Genomic DNA, 23763 nt, shown 5'->3' with positions numbered 1-23763 from the left:
TCGGTCATTTCATCTCAGTAAAAAATTTTAGTTTGGTTTGTTTTCAACTGGTTGTTTAGGTTTTTTAAGTCGGTCTAAAACTTCCTGAGGTATAGGAAGAACTTGACAAACACGTTGTGTAACTGCTGGAAGCCGACAAATCCATCTTGAACCCATTTGTCTCAATGCTGTATTGTTCATTTCAATCTCAGTAAAAAAATTTTACATTCCCCAAGTTTGAGGTGGTTGCGGTTGGTTATTGTTTTACCCACTGTTGTGCATGGTTATATCCTCTGTTAAAGAATCTTTCACCTTGGTCCATATAGTGTCCTGCTTGGTTATAGTAGTCATTTGCTTTGTTATAATAGTTTTCCTGCTTGTCTTCCTACATTGTCCATCCATCCTTGAACTTTTCCTCTTGTTTCAGGATTTGGAATAAGATTTGTTGCATCTCGTGCTACATCCCAACCTTTCTGTACAGTTTGTATAATAGGTTGTGCTTTCTCTTTAAGTATACCTAATGTACTCAAAATCTTCCTTCCAACTCAAATACACCTCTGGCTATTGTTCCCACTGCGGGTAAAAATCTAGATGCACTCCTGCTAATGCGCCAAATAAACCCATTTCTTATGGGTTAAAAAATGACGAATCCAAACAAGGACCCCTATGTTCTAAGGCAACAAAAAAAGCACTCATGATAAAAATCTTTAGTTCAACACCAAATGCTTGGTTTATGGATATCTTGGAAAACATTCCGAGAGTTAGAACAGATGGACCACCATACTGGTTAATATTTGTTGGTCAAAACACAAGATACTGTGAAGCCATACCATTACAGTCCAAAAATATTTTGATATCTTAGCAGCTTTGACAATATTCGTTGACAAATACCATCCAACAAAACTGACATCTGACTGTGAAAGTTCTTTCAAATCAGATGATTAAAAAACTATCTGCGTTCAAAAAATGTAAACCAATATTTCATTGTCGACCAAAACCATTCTGCTCTTGGTGTCATTGACGGATGTATAAAATGTTAAGAGACTTAAACCAACCACAAGGTGTGAAGCAAATGAAATGTCATATGACGACAAATATAGACACTTCTCCATGGCAAAGATGAGACAAGTTTTAAATATTTACAATAACCGTAAACAAAAAGGTTTGGGAAACCACTCCCCCGAAGAAATGAAAAACAACCCTGACTTAGAGAAAGACTATATATTTAATAATTTAGTCAAAAGAGACAAACAAGAAAGAATGCCGGGCTTCAAACTTCAGAAAGGTGACAAAGTAAAAATAGAAATACCTAAACGCGACCCATATGAAAATACTATTGACTATGACAACAATGGGAACCCGACAGGTACTCACATTCGTTTCGTAAAAATAGAAGAAAGTATACAAGAGAATATTATGAAGTTTTAGGCAAACATGGCAAAAATGTACAGACTGCAAGCAGAAGATAAAACTACTATTGTCAGACCTCGTTTCAAACTTGTCAAAGTTCAAGGTGGTATACTTTCAAAGACAGTTCCTAACAAATATAAGACACAACTCCTGACGAATATGCTAAAGAAGTGGAACATGACGACTAAGCAATTCTATACCATGCGTAAACTGTCATGTAAGGTGGCATATATTCTTTACTTTTTTGTCCCGTTGTTTGTGTATATCCTGAAACGAAATGTGTATGGTTTCCTTCTCCCTGAGTGTCACTCCAGTAACAATTTATAGCAAACTTAACGTCGTCTTTAACATCATATCCTTTACCTTTTGTCATTCCTGACCAATCCCAATATCTATGCTTATGCCAACCTGCTTGAGATGTACTTAAATCTATGTAGTGACTGTGTGCAGGTAAATTTTCACCTGAAATCGTTTTACTTCCACCTGTTTCCTTTGAAGAGTTTGCACAATACAAAAACCTGTCGACTATTTGTTCCCATGCACCAACACCAAACATTACTTGAGGACCTCTTGCTTCCATAGATGTATAAATAGAACCTACTGGGTTCATTAAATCAAACATATGAGACATTACAGGATTGTCTCTTTTGAACTTAAAATATAGTGCAACTATTTCAGGTTTCTTCTGGTTTGTGTCAGAATATTTTTTATAATATAATCTTATGTTTTCAGGGTAGGTAAAGTCTTGACTATAATATTTATTTCTGTTCATCTGTATAATAGTATACTATTCTCGTTTTTTCTATTGCTTATATCTTTTATATCTATAATAATCTAAATATAATGTTAGCTTTTGTTCATCTACATGTGGTGTTCTGACGTCATCTCCATAGTCATAATAATATGGTGCTGGAGCTGGGTCAGGCAATGTCATATCTGCCATTTCAAAAAACTCTTAAATATTTCTTTTGTTCGTCTCCATATAAGTTTAAGTAGCAGTTGTTGTCTAATGGAACTTTAACTTGTGTACCATCGTTCTTTTTATAGCTTACATACATTTCATTGTTATTTTTCGGAATGAGTTTATACCGTGTACCATTTTCTAAGGACTGTACCAACTGCCATCTAAAATATTTGTTTTCTTCATTGACAGAAAAGTCACCAACAATAGTTTCAATATTTTTTGTTCCAACTAAACTTTGGTATATTTCATTGACATATTTTTATCTGCTTTATTTTCAAGGCTAACGTTTAAGTCTGTTATTTCAGAAGATGTATGTGTATGTCCAACGTCACTTTTCCTGTTTAAGGTTTCTTGTAAGTTTGCAATATTTGCAATGGTATGTGTATGACCAACGTCACTTTTCCTTTTAAGGTTTCTTGTAAGTTTGCAATATTTGCAATGGTATGTGTATGTCCAACGTCACTTTTCCTGTTTAAGGTTTCTTGTAAGTTTGTAATATCAGATATAGAATGTGTATGAGTCTTTTTAGAATATTCGTTTTCAGCTCTTGTCACTTCACTTGACATTTTATTGTCAACATATGTTTTGTCTGCTAGTTCAGGATGAGTATGTTCTTTTGTTGCATAAGCTTTGTTAGCTCTTTCTTCTTCTTTTGCTATTGCATCGTCTACATATTCTTTGTCAGCTTTGTTGCCAACATCTGCTTTCAAAAGAAGTTCTTTTATAGGTTTCTCGTTTAAAGTTCCTTTTGTTGGATTTATACAAACAGTATGGTTCTTATTGTTGAAATAGAAACTCATCTGTCATTGGGTTTAATGTCAGTTTTAAGTTTCCTTCTTTCAATGACTCAGATATCTTAGAATAGTTTGAAAAGTTTGTTTGTGTTCTTATTTAGAGCTTGTATAATGAGTTGTCGGTTGTGTTGTATTTCTCTCATAGACGCTGTTTCATTTGACATTTTTATTCTAGATAAAATATGCTTTCAATAGAAAAAGAAAATTCTAGAGTTGCTACAACTAAACCATTAGATGAACTTTTTACCAATGTCGGTCAAAAGTTTGAGACAGAGACCGTAAAGCATGAAGGCTATCGTTTTGACTACCCGTTAAGATGGTTAAGAGACCCATCCGTCACAAAAGCTATTGGCTTTCGTAGAATGAAGTTCATTTCAGAAGCCATACATGGTTTCCCATTTACAGTCGGTTTTGAAGTTCGATACTATAACAAAGAAAAACGTATGTATGAGAAATTTGAACAGGGAAAACTTTTACAAGTGAATTTGCTTGTAAACTTAGAAACAACTCTTCAAGCTTTTCAAGAAAAAATAAACGATATCTATATCGAATATGCAAACCAGTATAACATTGACGAAGGAGAATACCATCTCGATATTATTTATGACAGGAAAATGCAACTGTTAAAATCAATAGAATAGAAGACCTTGGAGAAAACGTTTATATTTCTACAAAATATAACAACTTGGCATGGTATAGATTTATGAGGATGTTAAATCAGCCTGCAGAATATCCAGTACACCCGGACTTTTATGAAGTCGAAAACCCTAATGGAACATATGAAAATGTTTTCGACCCAGATGCTATTATCGTTCATGCTTCATTTTCTGGTGCACAAAACTCTTTCTTATGCTTGGCAAATGACTTTTACGAAAAACCTACAAAGTTATACGAACCACCAAGTGGAAGTATTTCAGACTTTCAAGTATGGTTTACAACAGATGGAAAAAAAGAATAATTCCATTATACCATGCGTTTTACTTAGAACTTAGTTTCATATACAACTACTATCGAACGGTAAAAATATAATTTTTTAATACGGTTGAGGTGTTGGATTTGGTTGCCAACTTGACTGTGGTGCAGGTTCAGGCTGTTGTATAACAGGAGCTTGTTCTTCTGGTTCAGGGTCTTTAGGTATAATACCAACGAACTGACCTACTCTTTTACCAATATTTTTGACACCGTTCCAAATTCCTCTTCCTACGGTTTTTATTCCATTCCATATACCTCTTCCAACTCTTCTGAAGAAGTTTCCAATACTACTGAAGAAACCCATTTTACTATATGTAAAAATCTAATGTCCACCTAGTCTCTTACGTTTCCTGTTGAGTTCCATAGCATTCTTTAACTGGAGCTCATACATTCTGTTTCTCCTCTGGTAGAAAACATATTCTGGGTCAACTCCTGTGTTCGCGTCATCTGCATAAAGTTGTTTATATCCCACTTCAGGGTTTGTATAAACTCTTTCCATCTCATATTTGCATACCATGGTGGCAAACCTAACGCAGCGTCATTTGACATGGCAGTTTGCATTTGTACATCTGTTGGCACTTGACCATAGTTTGCCATTGCAGTTTGTATTCTAACTTCATTTGGAATATTCTCTGGGTTTGGTTGTCCAGGTTGCTGTGCATTCGCTAAGTTCTGTGCGTCCATTTAATATTAGATAAAAATATCTCTTACGAGTACATATGCTGAACATTTGCAGGCATTGGTTCATCTTCATATTCTCTGTACTTTTCTGCCACGTCAAATAAATAAATGACACAATGGAAAAAACCTAAAACAAGTAGTCCTATTTCAAACCACATTTACTTACTAGTAAAATTTCTTTGTTATGACACTTTCTCCAGTTTATAGGACCTCTCTCATATTCTATCTTGTCATATCTAAACTCATAGGCATGTATGTCCTCTAACCATCTCATAACGGTTTCCAAACCACTTTTATCGGATGTAAAGTAAAAGCATGGATGGTTATGTAAAACGTCTAAAGTTTCTAAAGAGTCTCTCAAAGTCCAGTCTACTTGGTATTGAAAATCCCATGTGTTATAGAACGGCGGGTCCACTATAAAGAAAACATTTTCCTTGTCTTTATATTTTTCATACAACTCTGTCCAATAACATCTCACAAACTCTATACCCTCAATATATTTTTCTATGTCCTCTTTGAAAACATTTGTATAGTTAAGATATAAAACTTTTGACATAAGTGTTTCAATGTCATGAACTCTTATAGAACCACTATATAATAGTCTAGCAGATATACTATCCCAGTCTATATATTCTGCTTTTTTCAAAACCTCTCTCACAATATTTTTGTTATCTAATGGTATACGTTCCATCTTACCTATAGGTATCTTTTCTTTTAACTTTTTCAATATATTGTTTGTGTCTGGTATATGTTTGAGACGGTCCATATAGTTGTCGAAGTCATTGCATATAATCTTTGAGTCTGGGAATATTGTATGGCACAAATGGGATATATAGAAACTTCCACCGAACAAATCTACAAATGTTAGACCATTCGGTAGTTTCTTAAGTTCTCTCAATAGAATATCTTTACATTTACTCTTATTTCCAAAGAACGGTAACGGTGGTTTTGTAAAATTCATTTATATATAATAATAAAAATGTTTTTTCCTGAAAAGTGACAGAAAAGTGACAAAACATGAAAACATATATAATTTGTGAAAAGCTCCTGGAAGACCCGTATATAAGAACTTCATTTATACTAAACATCTTCAGGGCTAGAAGGGGCGCAGCCCCTGGAAGCCCCACTACCTTTTTTTTTACATATTAGAAGATATACTTCATTATGGATGTATTCTACTGAAAAATGCTATTAAAAGTTATACACATCAAAATTTCTATGATCGATTATTTCAATTTTTTTTAGAGAAAGATCTAACTGACTCAAGCATCATATGATTCAACAACAAATACTCTTACTGTTAATGGCAATGGGACAATTGGTTCAGATGCATTTGTAGAGTATGAAAGCTCTACTGTTCACTTAATTATAGGAGAAGGAATTACTAAACTAGATGGAAATGCATTTTATAGATTCGCATCATTAAAAGATGTTTCTTTCCCAGATTCTTTGGTTTCTATTGGAAATGATGTTTTTTCCAAATCAAAAATTATTAATTTAACCCTCTCTTCAAATATTAAGGATTTAGCTATAGCAAACTCCTTCGATAGCATAAAATCTCTTGAAAATGTGTTTGTTGCTGAAGATAATCCTTATTATATTTCCATTGATTGTATATTATATACAAAAAATATGACTACTCTATACATAATTCCAAGAAACAAAAGTGTTTCTTATTATTCCGTTCCTTTTGGAGTTAGAAAAATATTAGCTGGTGCTATTCAAAATTCTTATATATCTACATTGGTGATTTCAGAAACTGTTAGAGATATTGGGGGATATTTTGGGCGTTTCTCTCAAATCCAGCATATTGTTATCAAGCAAACAACTGGCCACTTAAATATTGATAAAACTGATTATTTCTTCGATTCTAAGTTTACACCTATTTTTGAATATATGAGTGTGGCAATACCAACATGCGTTCATTGGGAAATTTCAAATTTCTTTTGTTATCTTTTTAATTTCATTGTTTTGAGTTAAATGCTAGTTTTTATACGTACACGCCTTTCACACACTAACTTATAAACTCATATGAATCATAATATAATCTTTTGATGAGTTGATATCTATATTCAAGGAGTTCTCTTTCGCCTTCCTGATATTAAATATCTATCAAACTTAAACACCGTTAGATAGATTGTTATATATAAATTAATAATCTATTTTGATTTTTATTAAGGAGTATAAATATATAGTAATTTTTTGATAAGTAGATAGGTTTCGAGTTCTTCTTGCTCAAATATAATGTTTTCAAGATTGAAAATTTAATTTTCAGTTAAAAACTCAAAATGAATTATATTGTGAAATATTATAATAACAATTTGAAATTAACAAAAGTTTAGAACACAAATACAAACAAAAATAAAAAATTAATTCATTTTGACACCATATATATGAGGTGATGAGACATCCTTTTTATATTGATCGTTATTATCATCACCTTGACCAGGTTCTAGTATGATTTGACCTAAAGGAAGATCTTGTGGCTGATTTGTTGTCATTCGAAGTCTTACTGAAGGATTTTCATGAATAAATGTATATACTGCTGATGTTGGAGGTATTGTACGTATTGTCCAGTTTCTTGAATCTTTTCTATCGACTAAAGGCTGAAGCAACTCTGATTTTGTTGTTTTGTCATGGTTCGATAGCTCCCATCCAAGATGCTTCATAGAGTTATTGATTCTTGAACGACATGTTGAAAGAAAAGTTTTTAAATAATTTGCATTTATGGCAATTTCATCGCCAATTATGATTATTCCAACTGTATGTAGTGTTTGAATAGGATTGTCAACAGAGCCGAGGATTAGTTTTAATAACAGAAGAACTTCCAAATCTATTGGAGAACCTTCCGGATTATGACCTCTTGTATGGCGGAGGGCAGCGAAGTATTGCTTCATACTTTGCATGAGAGTATATTCTTGAACAAAATTTGGCATCTCTGTGATAACTTTTGCAAGTTGCTGTTCATCTTCCATTTCGAAATGCGAACAGAGTCCTCAATTTCTCACTTTTTGGCGGAAAATTTTACAAAATTTATTATATCCTTAAATGAATTTTCGCATGGGTATTTATTTTAAACATAGAATTTGCATGCAATTCCAATCAAATTCCTCGTTTTTAATTTTTTTTGAGAATGTCAAAAATTATAATTCAACGTTTTCCAGTGCTACTTATATAATACTTTCTATTCAATTTTGAGGGAAACTTGAAAAAACATTTTCCTAATTTTGAATAGTTTACAAGTAATAAAAAATTTAAAAAATTAATAAAATTAAGTGTTTAGTTAAATGCAAGGTGTTATTCTCCTTGGATATGAGTAGCAAAAGGTGCTACTCTCCATGTATTCTAAAAATGAAATAATTTTGGTAGCTTTGTATGAAGATGAATATTGATTGTTAACTGGAGTCTCAAATGATGCATTGGAGACTTTTAACAATGGCTCCTAATTCATTTTTGTAGTCCTGGAGACAAATTGCTGGGAAATTTCCAAGGTACCCGCAGCATTTTAGTTTCGCTCCATTTTGAAGTTTTTGAATCAAACCTCTTTACGGTTAACTGAATTATTTCTAAACATTTTGCAAATAATCTAAACACTTAATTTTAATAATTTTTTAAATTTTTTTATTTGTAAACTATACAAAATTACGGAAAAAATATTTTTCAAGAAATCACACAACATTGAATTAAAGTAATTTCAGCATTTATCAGTGATGATAATAATTGTTATTGACAGTGGCTTATAATTATCTATTGATTCAAGCAATATACCATGAATATAGTAAAAAAATAAAAATTTATGTTATTTTATAAAACAAATATTTATACAAACAAATATATATTATTTTTCTGATAATTGGACATTCACTATTCCCTTTGGATATAGTTTCAAAGAGCTCAGAGTTGCATTATCATCATAAGGAGCGTTTTTGAAGGGATCCATAACTTCAAAGTTTTTCAGATTGAATGTGCTTACAATGAATTTCCGAACTTCATGCATTGTCATATTCGGTTTTGATTTCAAAATTTCTCTTCCAGAAGGAAGTCTGAGATGAAGCTTTCCATCGCCAACACCATATTCTCCATCTGGATTAAGTACATATTGTGGATCTTTCTTTTCTTCATTCTTTGGTTGTGGTGTTGCTATTGTTCTGGCTTTTCCTTTGAATTGATTTATTGTGCGCTTATCTACAATATTCATAACAAATCCGTCTGGATATATATCTTTGAATTCTTCTGGATAATATCCATCATAAATATCTCTGAAAAATTGTGTACTTAATGTTTCATCGTAAGGTCTTTCTTCGCCATTATTAACAGTAAAATGCTCATTATATAGAGTGATAAGAACTGGCTTATCACTTTGCATTTTTGAAATATTTTTATCTTGTTTAATTTTAGGTTTAACAGCTTCTGCATCCTCATTTAGCTTCTTTACTCTAATCATGAATAGTTCCATATCATCAAGTCCGTGCTCAAAGTTCCTTTCTTTTGGTCCTGGACCTCCAACCCAATGTAAATCATATTCTTCGAGGAATTGTTTCATTTCATTAATCCTTTTTTGTATTGCAGCGTTTTTCTCTCGCTGTTCACATATCTGATTTTGAAGATTTGTGATTTCTTCTGATTGTTTATGAACAAATTTTTCCAATTTTGCACAATGAGCAGCAGAATCCTCTTTTGGAGGATGTGCAGCTGGTTTTGGATGTATTAATGGTATTGTTGGATGTATTTTAGGATGCATTTTTTTGAGTTCGTTATAAATTCCGTAGATATTGAAAAAAAATTGAGATTATTCAAAAATTTACACGGAATAATTTTTATATAAAAAAATTTATGATTGGATACATTATTATAGCTTACATATTGTTTATTGCATTTGCCACATTCGTAATGATATATGGTAACAACAGCTGTGTTAGAAATACATTTATTGGCTCAATTTACAGATTTTTCGCAAATACACTTCCGAATTGGTTCATTGCAAAATATAAAAAGATATTTAATATACCAGATTCACCGGACCATAATGATACATGCATGGGTAAGAACGGTCCTTGCAGATATTTCATTCTAATAAGTTTCGCATTACTTTATGCAGGTTTAGTTGCTGATTATTGGTTTTGCACATATCCATATATTCATATTTTCTACAAAAATCTGTTCCTTCATAAGATTTTAAGCGTTGTTTTACCTGCAATTCCTTGGATAATTATAATTGCTCTTCAATTTTTAGATCCTGGCGTTATCACTTCCAAAAATGTTATCGGATATATGAAGAAATACCCATTCGACTTCATTCTTTACAATCACAAAGTTTGCAGAACACTTCACATCCCAGCCGTTGCAAGATCTCGCTACTGCAACTATACACAGCGTCGAATTGCCAAATACGATCACTATTGCCCATGGGTAGTTGCTTCAATTGGCGAAAGAACCCATAGATGGTTCTTATTATTTTTGGTTGGCTGCGTTGTGGCATCAGCATATTATTTGTATGCTGATTTGTATGTTACCTTCTTGATCATGTATGCTTATTATCAAAAAATTAAATGGACCAATAGTTTTAAGGTCAATGCACAGATTTTTGCTGTTGTTCTCATAAAAGAACAGAAGTTCAACGCGTTCTGTGAATTTTTGTTCTTTTTCATAATTATTTTCCTCGTAATTTTCATCGGACAACAAATTTACTTCATTTCCACAGGAAGGACAACAATTGAACTTGACAAGTGGGGTGATTATTATTACAAGCATCGGAATGATAAATCTAAGAAACCAGTTAAAAATATGTATGATTATGGCTTTATACATAATTGGAAAGAATTTCTCTTCCCAGAACCTGTTCCTGAATGCGAAGAATGGGTTCCAGATAAATATTGGAAGAAGATTATTGAAAATGAAGAAAAACGTCGAAAAGAATTGAACTCAAAACCGAAAAATGAGTAATATTTCAGGAAATATAAATATATAATATGTTTGCATACATCAATTCTTTAAAAACTTAATTTTTATTTTAATTTTACTTTTATTTAGATCTAGTTCTCTTCTGAACTTCAAAATGACGCCTTTGCATTCTATGAAGTAGTTCAAATTTAACATTCTGAGAATGAACTCGATCATTAAGCATAAATTCAATGTAGCATTATTCATGATAATACTTTCAATCAGCTTTGGCAGGTGTTCATTGAAATAACTATTGCATCGTGATTTAAAATCAGTATTGATTAGAAAATTTATAATTGAAACTTAACAAATTGCAGATATCATTAAAAACACTTAATTCACTCATATTTATGGCTGGCGAATGCATATCAACATTAAACCAAAATTAATGAGATAATATTTCAAGAACAGTTCTTTTTGAGAAAAACGAAAATAAATCTTTAAATGGACATTTATTTAAATCGAAGCAAGATAAAACATGATTGCTACATAAAAAATATTATTAATTTTAAAATAAAAATTGGAAATGATTTATTTCAATGAGTTCTTTATAAAATAATCCAGTTGGTAGATTGGTATTTTATTTACTGCTCCTGAGCAACATGCTTACGAGCTTGGTTGAGGATTTCGATGTTTAATTCCTGAGCTTTCTTGATGATTTCTTGCTGAAGCTTAGCACTAACCTGAGCAGAGATCATTGCTCCATGTGTTGTATTCTTTGTAAGTAACATGTCGAGATCTTTGAGTGAGCGAACGATAACTGGGATGAAGCCGTTTGGAAGCATGAATCTTGTTTCCTTATCAGAGCCAAAACCAGCACTTGGGTGGAGTGGTGTGCCACGATACTTCCTGCGGAAACGAGAATCGATACCACGTGGATGGCGCCAAGCGGAAGGAACACGCTTCCAGAGATCGGACTGTGGGCGGTGGAATCTGTTTGTCTTCTTGTGGATGATTGGCTTGTGTTCAGCTGGATTTACCATTCAAAAGGCAGACCAAAACCGCTTCCATGACGATAATAATTTTTCAAAATTAACAATCCTCCAAAATTATTTCTAATGATTACATATCCTTCAGAATATATAAATTTCATTTCATTTTCATAAAAACGCTTTTTAAAAATTTTGATCTCAAAACAAAAATGGAGTAAAAACACCATACACTTAAATCCTTTCTTCATTACTAAGGATTAATCATAATTCTTATTGATACATTCATTTTGATACAATATATGAATTTTTCACTTATCAATCCTATATTTACTGCTTAAATGAAGTGTATGTAGTTTAATACATTTTGTTTCGATAATAGCAGCTAATGAAGGTATTTTCATTGCATTATGTCCTCTTCTTCAATGCAATCAAAAGATCTTTCGATGAATATACATGTTTAACTTAGAACTTTGTAAGGAGCCAATGTGTAGGCTTACTATGTGTTGCTTTGACTAATGGTTGAAGGAAAACTAAAGAAATGTGTATTTTGATATATAAAAAATTTTTTAAAGCATTAGTTTCCCTTTCAAAGATACTTGACTTTCAAAATAATTTTCATTATGATATAAATTTTAATACTTTATTAAATTGATTATCGGCGTGCAGCACCAATATAGGAGGAACGAAATTTGAATTGAAAAAACGGTTTTACTAGGCCTTTCTATCTGATGTCCACTGTTCAGACAGAGCGCGCTTTCCAGAAGCAGCCACAACTCTTCCTTGCCTCCAAGAAGCATGCCAATGCTGAGAAGAAGCAGCGTTACGTTAAATCCATCGGTCTCAAGATCGAAACACCAAAGACAGCTGAAGAGCGCGAATACATCGATGCTAAGTGCCCATTCACAGGCACAGTCTCCATCCGTGGCCGTGTCCTTCGTGGTGTCGTCGTTTCTACAAAGATGCGCCGTACAATCATCATCCGCCGCGATTACCTTCAGTGGATCCGTAAGTACAAGCGTTTCGAGAAGCGCCACACAAAGATCCCAGCACACATCTCACCAGCATTCCTCGTCAAGGAAGGCGATCTTGTTACAGTCGCTGAATGCCGCCCACTCTCCAAGACAGTCCACTTCAACGTTATCCACGTTAAGCCAGCTGCTGTCGGTGCTGACAAGAGACAATTCCGTGTCTTCTAAAACTATTACTTAATTCTTTTAGAGAAGAATTAATTTTAATTCTTTTTTTTATTATTATTTCAAGTATACATGGCCCAATGAAGGTAAATTGTATGGCTCAATTGAATGATTTTACAATTGCTATGACAGCAAAGAGAAATTCTATATATGAAATGCTCAACTATGATAGCTATGTTTGGTATCTTTATTTCTTGTTTTTTGTAAAAATTATTTTGATATAATTTGAAGAACAAAACTTTTTAATTGTTAACATGGTAATTACCTCTCTGACAAAATAGATGCATCTTCAAAATGTAAACATTGAATGAATGGAGCCATATGTGATTTTATTTCTGATATATATGTCTGATCTCTCAAAATTTGAGTCAATTGAAAGATTTACGTGCGAAGAATATGATTTCAAGCTGAATCTGTCTCCTTAAAACCGGACCTACTTAGACATTAAATTCGAAAATTTGATGATATTGTATTTCTCAATTTCTATTTTTTATCAATAAAATAAAAATTATCAAACGTACAATTATTTTTGATTCAAACGCTGTTCGGCATTAGAATCAAAAATAATCTTTAGTATGATAATTACACTTTTATTGCATTTTTAACAGGCTTCACGCCTGTATACAATTGAAATAGACCTACCTTTATAAATAGCAGTGAATTTATAAATATATGGCAAATTAGCTGATGATTTTGAAAAAATAACATGATACATATAAGAAATGAAAAATATTGATTTGTTTCAGTTCCATCTTAATGATTAAATAAAATATGGTATGTTAAATCATTCATAACCCGAAAATTTGACAATAGCATTCTCAAATTTGAGAACTTTACAAGCCGCAAAATCCCCACAAATGTAAACAGTTTACGAATGTAAAGTTTATTTTTAGAAATTGACAAAATTCACAGGCGTTCCCTCCCGCAGCAAAATTGAGCGAAAATACGGTTTAGGAGCGAATTTTTTTAACTATAACATAGTTTCAATTTTTCTGTATCGGACGCAAAGGATATGATTTCAAGCTTACCTTATGATAATATCGAATCAAATTATGACTAGGATATCTGATATTTTCTTAACTATCTTTACGCAATCTCACTTCGGATTAAATGCTGGATGGATGTAACAATTCTAGATTTTTTTTAATCAATACTGTCACAAAAAATTTTACAAAGCATGTCAAGTTCTGATTTTAGTGACATTAAGCCAATTGAAATATTTAAATACCATAGTCAAACATCAAAAATTATTTGGGGTGTCAATTCCAATAATATTTTACAAGTATCTTCGCAAATTATAGAATTTATTACAAATAACAAAATTCCTATACAAATGTCACTTTATTTGATTGATATTTTTCCCCAAATGCGTGACAAAAGATATTAAATTATTTACAGAACTTTATCAAAAGATATCAAACGAATTTTCATGCATCAGTAAACCGAAAAATGAGAAATTGACGACGCTTCTGCATTATAAAGGTTTCAAATTCGAAAATTTCGAACCTAAAATGACAGAAGAAGAAATCCTCAATTTGTATTCAACAGAATCTCCTTTATACTATATTGCATGGGATAAAGTTGATGAACTTGAATCTAAATTCTCAAACCTTGATATTGATCAGAAAATTAATGAAATCACACCACTTGATTGTGCAATTAAATATGGATCAGAATTGTGTTTCAATTACTTGAAAATTTTAGGTGCTAAATACACTTTTGAATCGGGAAAATATGCTGTTCAAGCCGGAAATAAGAACATTTTTATGCAAATGATAGCAGAAGGTAATTCATTTAATAACATGATTAGTACAGCATTGGATTATCATAACTATGAAATTGCTGAGTACTTTAAATCAAATTTTGGACAAACTAATTATTCAATAGCAGAAAGTATGCATTTCGGAAATTATGAAGTTGCATCTTATTTACTTACTCATGGAGGAATTATCAACATACGCTATAATCCTTTTCTTTTCATGTTTATCATTGATTTATGAAATTATCATTCTTTTCATATTTTTCATTGTTTTTTGAAATTCTCTCAATATTAATGAATGTCCTCTCAGTATTGCAATCAAAATGAATGCAACAGATATTGTCAAATTCTTAGTTGAACATGGTTCTGATGTTAACACAAAACTTGTTCTCTTTCTTTTCATATTTTTCATTGTTTTATGGAATTCTCTTTCTTTTCATATTTTTTATTGTTTTATGCTATTCTCATTCTTTTCATAATTATCATTGTTTTATGAAATTATCTTTCTTTTCATAATTATCATTGTTTTATCGAATTATATTTCTTTTAATGTTTATCATTGTGTTTTTGTATTCTTTTTTCTTTCATATATATCATTGGTTAAAACAATTATTATTCTTTTCATATTTATCATTGTTTTATATAATTCTCTCTAGATTAATGAATGCCCTCTCAGTATTGCAATAAAAACAAATTCAACTGAAATCGTCAAATTCTTAGTTGAACATGGTTCTGATGTTAATATGAATCTTACCCTCTTTCTTTTCATATTTATTCTTGTTTAATGGAATTATCTTTGTCTTCATATTTTTCATTGTTTTTTGGTATTCTCTGAATATTAATGAATGTCCTCTCGGTATTGCAATCAAAATGAATTCAACAGATATTGTCAAATTCTTAGTCGAACATGGTTCTGATGTTAACATGAAACTAGTTCTCTTTCTTCTCATATTTATCAATGTTTTTTACAGTTCTATTTCTTTTTATGTTTATAATTGTTTTATAAAATTCTCTGTCTTATCATATTTATCATTGTTTTATTACATTCTCTTTCTTTTCATATTAAATATTGTTTTATTACATTCTGTCTCTTTTCATATTTACCATTGTTTTATTACATTCTCTTTCTTTTCATGTTTATCATTGTTTTATCAAACTATATAAGGGTTTCGTTTTGCTAAAATTGTCACTTTTATAGCATATTTGTTTTTGGATGTTTTGCGAAACCAAAAAAAAAACTATGATATACAATGTGTGTGTAAAGAAAATACTTTATTTACTAGTTAAAAAATCATTTGGTATTGATCAAGTTATTTTTTCTGGATAAGATATTATATGGATAATTGGATAGAAAATACAATTATATAATCTTGTACCTGGTTTAATTAAGCTAATTGTCATCAGAAACTTGTAATTTTTATGAATTTCAGATTTTCTTTTCATTACTGCTTTTCTTAATAGGTCAAGTTCTTATTTACGTTATAAAGTATGATATTTACAAATATCAAGTTATCATGTTTTTTGAGAAATTATGAGAAACAAACAAAAATGAAAAAGATAGGAATAGCAATGAATAGTGATGTGGGTATAGAAAATGTAAGAGATATGAATGCAAAGCAATCAGTATTTAGGATATTGACCATAGATTTCGAAAAAAAAATGCTGCATATTGAGCGAAAACTATGATATTATAAGGCTGTCATTTAAAGCATAATGAAACTATTCCCTTTTCATTTTAATCGAATAAGATAGTAAAGATTTTTGAATTAGCTAGAAACTGATGAGATGTTTTCACAAATCAGATTTTTAATCTCTATAATGCATAATTCACTCAATATCTCAATTTTGATATTGCGAGAAATTTTTGCTATCGTTTCGCAATTTTGACACAATAGCAAGAGGGTTCTATAAGCATTATTATCAACGTAGAATCTGAATATCATATCAGAAAATGTCGCAAATCTGACATTTACCCGACCAAATAGCAAAAATAATTGAATACTTTTCGCAAAAACTTTAAAAATCGATAAAAATATGAAATATAGATATTAAAGAGACTTTTTATATAATATTCATAAAGATTTTCCAAAAATATGATACCGCAAAATTAAAAAAGTGACGTCTTGAGTGGAGTCAAAGGTCGAAATTGCTAGCTAAATGTTTTTTTAGCGAAATTGCGTATTGTACGTTTTTTTCGCAAAACGAAACCCTTAAACTATATTTCTTTTTATGTTCATCGTTGTTTTATGAAAATCTCTTTCTTTTCATGTTTATCATTATTTTATATAATCATATTTCTTTTCATGTATATCAATGTTTTATTATATTCTCTTTCTTCTCACATTTATCATTGTTTTATTCAATTGTCTTTCTTTTCATATTTTCCTTGAATTTATGGTAATCTCTTTCTTTTCACATTTATCATTGTTTTATGCTATTCTTTTTCTTTTCATATTCAACATCGTTTTATAAAATTCTATTTCTTTTTATATTTTTCATTGTTTAATGCTATTCTATTTCTTTTCATATTTATCATTATTTTATAGAATTATATTTCTTTTCATTTTTATCATTGTTTAGTAGTATATGTTGACGGGTTTTGTGACTTTTTTTGTAAACGTAAGAATTCATACATTTTTGAGCGATTTTGTATCATTTTTTTTTTACATATGAAGTAAAAAATGTATGATTTTTACGGTTTTTATTCTTACGTTTTTGAATAAATCAAGATTTAAAAATTTTCAGAATCGTAAGAAATTTTCACTAAACCCATACATAATGAAATAAAAAAAAATAAAAAAAATAAAAAAATAAACTTTAAAAATTCATGTCTTACATTTTTTGAATAATTTATTTTTTTAATTCGTAAGAAAATGAGTGTCAAGACTAACGACGTTAAAAAATTGGGATTCACAAACGAGGAAATAAAGGATATATTAGAGGAGGCGAGTTATGAAGTTAATAAATATTATTTAAGAAATTGTCAAAAATTCGCGGAGTTATTAAATGATTTAGATTATGATGGAAAAATGAATAAAGATGATGTTATAAATTTCTTATATCCCACATCTGAAGAAGAAAAACCTAAAGAACCTGATGTTTTCCCTGAATATTATGAAGAACGGATTAAAGATGATGAATATGATGAAATTGAAAGACTGGAAAAAATAAGAGATGAAATAGATGAAAAAATTAAGGAATTAAGAGAAGTTGAAAAATATAATGAGAATGAAGTAGAGGGTTTAATGAATATCCCAGCTTCAGAATCAGAAGTTCAAAAATCTCATGAAGAAAGATATAAAAATTACTTTTTGGAATCTACTAAAAATTTATTAGATGGTGAAATAGATGAAACACTTTCAGAAGAAGGCACAAAATTTATTCATAAACATAAGTTACAATTTATTGACGATGGAGATTATCCATGTATATTACTTTCACCTCCTCTTGATTCTGAAAAATTCAAAAAAGCACTGAAAAATGTAACATATGCAACAAATACGATTAAGAAAGAAGACCATGATATTTACACAAATTATTATTTAAATAAATGTACAGGTGTTGATAAAGTTTTTGATTTGTTAGATAAAATATCAAAAGAAACAATTGGTACATATAAAATTTTATGCGATTGTGGTTTCATTATTGAAGATACTATAATGTTTCATATGAAAGAACAGCACCGAAGGAAGACGAAGTTGAAAGGTCTATACCATTCGTTATTAAGAATATAAAAGATATGAAAACTTATAAACATTATATTTATTCATTTATTTCAGAAAAAATGGAAGCAACCCATAAAACATCATCTCATCATTTTATAGCTATTCATACATTCCTTTTCAAAGTTGTGAAATTAAATAAGACAGGAATTAGATTTAATGTATCAGGGTACGCATTCTTGAGTAAATTAAAATGTATTCGTCACGTCGCAGATGATAAAAATTTATGTGTTCTTAATTCATTTTATGGACTTTAGCCCTGGAGCCCTGGACTTTAAAAAAATAAACTTTATTTTTATTTATTTTTTAATTTTTTATTCTTACATAAATGAACAAAAACGGAACAGCTAAAATGAATGATAATCAAATAAGAGCCGAAGGTAGAAGGTTATTTAAACGCTTCTATAACATTCCTGATGGTGTTAATCCTAAAACTCGTAGAAGTTATTTAAATGAAGCCATAGATGCATATGAAGGATTTGACATTTCATCAGAAAGTGAGAGGTTAGCAAGAATGTTAAACGTTAATATTGATTTTTATTATTGTGACCCTCAACCAGAAGACGTAGACATAAATAAGGTAGACTTTCCATTAGTGGAATCAATAATGATAGATCCAGAATTTGAAACAGTAAATATTTTATTAACACAGAGTCCATGTGGAAAACTTCACGCTGACAGAATTACAGACGTTGAAGCACTCACAGGATATAAAGTTTGCCCCTTTTGCAAAGAAGAAGTATATTCTATCCGTGATGACCCAGAAAGGAAAAACCAAAGAAGATTTTTAAAACATTGTGAGAAATGTAAAGAAAATAATGGAAGATTAATTCAAGACGTTCAATTGCAAAACACACAACAACCATATGCACCACATATCACGAAACAGAAGATATATCAATGGCTATTAGCTCACAATTTGCAGGAATATTATAAACCAACAAGATATTATATTACTTTTGACTTCGAAACATTAGAGACTAAAGAAGAACTTCAACTTTCTGAATGTGCAACTTTGAACGCTTACTTAAAACCATTTATGGTATCATCAACTGTCAAAATAAAGCCGCAAACGGACTCTTTGAGTCCTGAAGGTCTTTCAGACCGAAGCGGCGAGGTCGTAGACCGTGATAAAACATTTACGAGGAATTTTTGCTTAACATCAAGTGATTCGTTCATCTCTGATTGGATTGAATTTTTATTTTCAACCTGTTCATTAGTTGCTAAATCAAATATTGAACAATATGAAGAATTAATGAAGCCGCAAACGGACCAAACGGCGGGGACTTTGTCCCATACATTAAATGAAAAACAGAAGGAAGCATTTAAAGAACTTCTAGATGAGGAATTCAATAAAGTGAATATCATAGGTTTTAATTCGGGAAAGTTTGATTTAAATTTAATTCTTCGTGATTTAAACACTGCAAAATGGAAAATAAAATCAATGCTGGGTTCTTCTTCTCAATTTAAGCAAATCATTGTAAAGAAAACAAACTGTCCATATGAATTAAGATTTATTGACATCAGAAATTATATAGCGGGTGGAACATTAGACCAATTCACTCAAGATTTCGGAAACAATAAATCACGTGTTAAATCCTTTTTCCCTTATCAATTCATCACATGGGAGAATTACGAAGATGAATTATATAAAGTGGAACCATTCACTCAAGATTCATTTTATTCAGCATTAACTCAAGAAACAATATCCGATTCAGATTATCAAATATATCTCAATGATGCTAAAAATTTTGAGAATAGATTAGAATATTTTATTCATTATTGCAATAAAGACGTTGAAATTATGATTGACCCAATTGATAAAATTATTGAAGAAACATTTGTTTATAAAATTGACATGCTTCATAATCTTTCTTTATCATCGAATGCATCAATGATTCGTTACGCGTTAGCATATAAGAACTTCAATCCTAACGAAACATATCCAGAAGAAGAAAATGTGGAATCAAGTTTTGAATTAACAAAAAAGTATTGGAAATATAAAATTGATTCATATAAGAAACAAGATGAAAAAGCAGAAAGGGATACTAAAAACAATGTTTCAATGGATGACTATCAATACTATCACGATTTAATCCTTTCATCTAAATGCAAAATGTGTGGTAAAGCGTTTACATATGCTAATAAACCAACATTAGATAGAATCGATAATGAAAAACCACATACCAAAGAAAATTGTCAGTTAATGTGTTGTTATTGCAATGTCGTAAAATCAAATAAAGATGAAGATGTTCAACGTTTAAGAATCAATTTAAGAAATTATACATTAAAAAATAATTTACCAATGACTCTAGATTCAGTTGAAGCTTATCACATCCTCCGTAATGGAATTACTGGTGGTTTATCAAATGTTCAACATAGAGTAAATCTTAAAGGAATCACGCACATTAATAAACTTTCATATAATCCAGAAACTAAAACTGTATCAAATGAGGACACTTCCAACATTATGACTCATTTCGTTGGTGTTGACTTTAATTCATTATATCCTTCATCATTTTCATCTAATCCTCATGATTTCATTCAATATACTGACCATAAAATGTATATGCCGGGAAGATTGAATGGTGTTATCATTTGTGATACAGCAACAAAGAAAGCAAAAGCACTGGGAATAATTAAGAAGAAAAATACTTTATTCGTGGCTGAAGTAAAGGGTCACATTGATGAAAAATACATTAATGATTACATAAACTTTTTACCAATAATAAGAAACTTTGATATTATCACAGATGAAAAAACAATTGGGTTTTATGTATAATTACATGAAATCAAACAATCTACCAGTTGACCAGAAACAGAAAATTAACTCAGTTAGCATCAACACACAACCAATATCAACCATTTTCTTCTTATTATCTTTGGTATCTAATAGACAGATTTCATTTTATCATTGATGACATTCAATCAATTTTAACATTTACGAAAAATACTTGTTTTAATGAATTTGCGAACGAATTTATGAACGAAAGACAAAAGGCTGAATTAGAAGGAAATAAAGGAAAAAGTTTATTTTGCAAGATTTCACTTAATGGATCATATGGTTACGATGCAATGAATACACAAAATTACGCAAAGACTAAAATAATGAATGCACAGAAGGCACGCGTTGCATGTATGTCAAATAAGTTTAAAAACATAAGAGAAATAGGAAGGATACGTATCAAGTGATGCTTAAAGATAGATTTTATAGATGTGATACATGTTTACAAGAGGCATTCTTCACTTTAGATAACGCAAAATACTGGTATTTGGTTTTCATTTATGATTTTATGTATAAATGCATGGATGTTAATCGTTTTCATTTCATTGAAGGTGATACTGATTCATCTTATTGGGCAATCGCTGGCGACCCAAATCTTCCTAACACTCAAGCATTTCAAGCAATTGTAACCGATAAAAAATTTTATGATAAAAACATTTACAAATTCGCACCTTTTGATTTCTTCTGTTTTAATGAGAAATTTAAACCTAAATTAAAGAATAAAGCTGAAGAAAAAGCACATGAGAAGAAGTTATTGGGTTTAGCAATTGAGAAACAAGGTGATAACATGGTTGCTTTATGTCCTAAGTGTTATACTTCATTCAACGGTTCAATTGATGGAAGTGATTTTAAAAAGATTGCACAAAAAATGAAAGGAGTTAGTTTACGACAAAATAAACAATTAACACCTAAAAATTATTTGGATATAATAAATGATAAAGTGATATTTGATGGTCAGAATATTAATTTACAACTTAAAAACGGGTCAATGACTCGCTTAACAATCGGTAAGACTGCATTAACAGGAGCACACACTAAGGCTGTATGTTGTGAAAATGGATGTTGTATGCCATTTATTTAATAAAATGCCACAGAAGAGACAAAAGGAACCGTAAATAATGGTTTTGATACTATGATTCAAAGAGGGGGCACCCTTAAAACATTTATTTTATTTTTATATAAATGAATAGCAGATTTAAAAAATTTAATTGATGATTTAGTACTTAATCAAAATTTTCTTAATTATTATGAATTAAAATCATATCTCCAAAAACATGATAACAATATAACGGGTGATGATATGGATTATTATTATATATTATTATAAAAATGAAGTTTTGAAATATCATGATAAAATAATTTCTAAAATTAAAGACAAAATTAAAAATAATGAATATTCAAAGGGAAAAAGTAAATCACAACTTAAACAATTGAAAGATTTCAAAAATAAAGTATTAACAGAAGAAGATATTGATGAATTATATAAATTATATAAATTATATAATCCTGAGCCGCAAAAACCAAAGGAACAAAAACAAAAGGTGCAAAACGCCCAGGTCCTTCAGACCATAAATGAAGCACAAGCTTTAATTTATGATTCATTAGTTAAACCATATTCAGCCCGACTTTTAAATATGAAGATTCATTCATAAACTCGAAGCGGGAAAGTATATCAAACCTTTATATACAGCATATTTAAAACAAATGAATAGAATACATCCAGAATTAATGAAGGGGGGAATGAAATCCAAAATCAAAGCAGATAAAATTAAACCACCTGCAACACCAAACCCTCCAACGACAGTACCTCCTCCTCCTTCAGTTAATCCTTCATCATTCACTTTATTATATCCATTTCAAACATTAAAGAAGCAAAAAGATTTTAAAAAGGATTTCAAAATATTAAATAAACCAACTGACCCAAAAATTCAACCGTTAAAGGAAAAATTTAGTCGCCCTTCATTTGCACCATATCCATATTCATACGAAATCGATCATTTAGAATATTCAAGAGGAAACGTTACTTATTTATTTGCCATTAACATTAACACCAGATATTTATATTGCATTCCGGTGAAAGGGAAAACAGAACAGGAAACAAGAAGAGCTATTCAATACTTACTAGATCATGAAAGAGTAGATAATATAAGGGGTGATGGTGATAAAGGATTTCAGGCAGCTATGACTCATTATTTCCCACAAATTAATTTTTACTTTTCATCCTCTCCATATACGTTTCATAATAAAATAGTTGATGCGGTAATGAGAACTCTTAGAGATGCGTTAGGGGTTAACGGTCAGATATACTGGGATGGAAATCATGACTCCATCATACAGCAGTTAGTATATTATTACAATAATACATGGCATAGAACAATAAACATGAAACCAGTGGAAATGAAAAATGATATTTCAAAAGAATGGGAATATATTAGAAAGCAAATGGAAAGGTTGAATGATGTTAAACGTGAACAAATTAATTCAGGGCTCATGAATTTTAAACAAGGATAAAGTTTTAATTCATCTCGATTATGGAAAAACTGATAAATTCAATGACAAAAAGAAGACGAAGATTTGACACAATAGCTGAATTTGTTAGATATATTAACGGCAATGCATTAGTTGAAGTTGA

At 30.4% G+C, this 23763-nt stretch overlaps 9 protein-coding genes and 2 pseudogenes across 11 annotated transcripts, besides 3 other annotated features; 4 read left to right on the top strand and 7 right to left on the bottom strand.

Annotated features, from left to right (window-relative positions):
- Positions 1 to 2877: part of a mobile genetic element that runs on past the window's edge.
- TVAGG3_0086130 (uncharacterized protein) lies at positions 28 to 180 on the bottom strand (the record flags this gene model as incomplete). Its single annotated transcript, XM_051222269.1, has 1 exon — positions 28 to 180. One exon carries the CDS (start codon positions 178 to 180, stop codon positions 28 to 30), a length of 153 nt encoding a protein of 50 aa, XP_051107255.1.
- TVAGG3_0086120 (phage tail repeat-like family) lies at positions 1574 to 2020 on the bottom strand (the record flags this gene model as incomplete). The annotated part of the gene is made up of 1 exon (XM_051222268.1): positions 1574 to 2020. One exon carries the CDS (start codon positions 2018 to 2020, stop codon positions 1574 to 1576), a length of 447 nt encoding a protein of 148 aa, XP_051107254.1.
- A 452-nt stretch (positions 2878 to 3329) lies between the features above and the next one.
- TVAGG3_0086100 lies at positions 3330 to 4176 on the top strand (annotated as a pseudogene). The gene has a single exon. A coding segment is annotated over exon 1 (847 nt).
- A 28-nt stretch (positions 4177 to 4204) lies between these two features.
- TVAGG3_0086090 (serine threonine-protein phosphatase family) lies at positions 4205 to 4423 on the bottom strand (the record flags this gene model as incomplete). Its single annotated transcript, XM_051222267.1, has 1 exon — positions 4205 to 4423. A coding segment is annotated over one exon (219 nt), but the record flags the coding sequence as incomplete, so codon positions are not given.
- A 68-nt stretch (positions 4424 to 4491) lies between these two features.
- On the bottom strand, positions 4492 to 4803 carry TVAGG3_0086080 (uncharacterized protein; the record flags this gene model as incomplete). The annotated part of the gene is made up of 1 exon (XM_051222266.1): positions 4492 to 4803. One exon carries the CDS (start codon positions 4801 to 4803, stop codon positions 4492 to 4494), a length of 312 nt encoding a protein of 103 aa, XP_051107252.1.
- Positions 4804 to 6994: 2191 nt separating this feature from the next.
- On the bottom strand, positions 6995 to 7837 carry TVAGG3_0086070 (transcription-initiator DNA-binding domain ibd family; the record flags this gene model as incomplete). The annotated part of the gene is made up of 1 exon (XM_001300552.1): positions 7170 to 7775. The coding sequence occupies one exon, from the start codon at positions 7773 to 7775 to the stop codon at positions 7170 to 7172; it is 606 nt and encodes a 201-aa protein (XP_001300553.1).
- Positions 7838 to 8455: 618 nt separating this feature from the next.
- On the bottom strand, positions 8456 to 9556 carry TVAGG3_0086060 (nuclear envelope reassembly; the record flags this gene model as incomplete). The annotated part of the gene is made up of 1 exon (XM_001300553.1): positions 8639 to 9541. The coding sequence occupies one exon, from the start codon at positions 9539 to 9541 to the stop codon at positions 8639 to 8641; it is 903 nt and encodes a 300-aa protein (XP_001300554.1).
- A 59-nt stretch (positions 9557 to 9615) lies between these two features.
- Positions 9616 to 10776, top strand: TVAGG3_0086050 (cysteine S-palmitoyltransferase protein; the record flags this gene model as incomplete). Its single annotated transcript, XM_001300554.1, has 1 exon — positions 9634 to 10743. One exon carries the CDS (start codon positions 9634 to 9636, stop codon positions 10741 to 10743), a length of 1110 nt encoding a protein of 369 aa, XP_001300555.1.
- A 470-nt stretch (positions 10777 to 11246) lies between these two features.
- On the bottom strand, positions 11247 to 11741 carry TVAGG3_0086040 (60s ribosomal protein family; the record flags this gene model as incomplete). Its single annotated transcript, XM_051222265.1, has 1 exon — positions 11325 to 11723. The coding sequence occupies one exon, from the start codon at positions 11721 to 11723 to the stop codon at positions 11325 to 11327; it is 399 nt and encodes a 132-aa protein (XP_051107251.1).
- A 645-nt stretch (positions 11742 to 12386) lies between these two features.
- On the top strand, positions 12387 to 12962 carry TVAGG3_0086030 (Chain L Uncharacterized rRNA-Binding Protein; the record flags this gene model as incomplete). The annotated part of the gene is made up of 1 exon (XM_051222264.1): positions 12401 to 12868. One exon carries the CDS (start codon positions 12401 to 12403, stop codon positions 12866 to 12868), a length of 468 nt encoding a protein of 155 aa, XP_051107250.1.
- Positions 12963 to 17529: 4567 nt separating this feature from the next.
- Positions 17530 to 17846: a mobile genetic element.
- A 1542-nt stretch (positions 17847 to 19388) lies between these two features.
- Positions 19389 to 23763: part of a mobile genetic element that runs on past the window's edge.
- Positions 22860 to 23701, top strand: TVAGG3_0086010 (annotated as a pseudogene). The gene has a single exon. A coding segment is annotated over exon 1 (842 nt).

This window comes from Trichomonas vaginalis, chromosome IV, assembly GCF_026262505.1.
Source record: "Trichomonas vaginalis G3 chromosome IV, whole genome shotgun sequence".
Classification (NCBI taxonomy): Eukaryota; Parabasalia; order Trichomonadida; family Trichomonadidae; genus Trichomonas; species Trichomonas vaginalis.
This window is presented reverse-complemented; position numbering and strand designations above follow the sequence as displayed.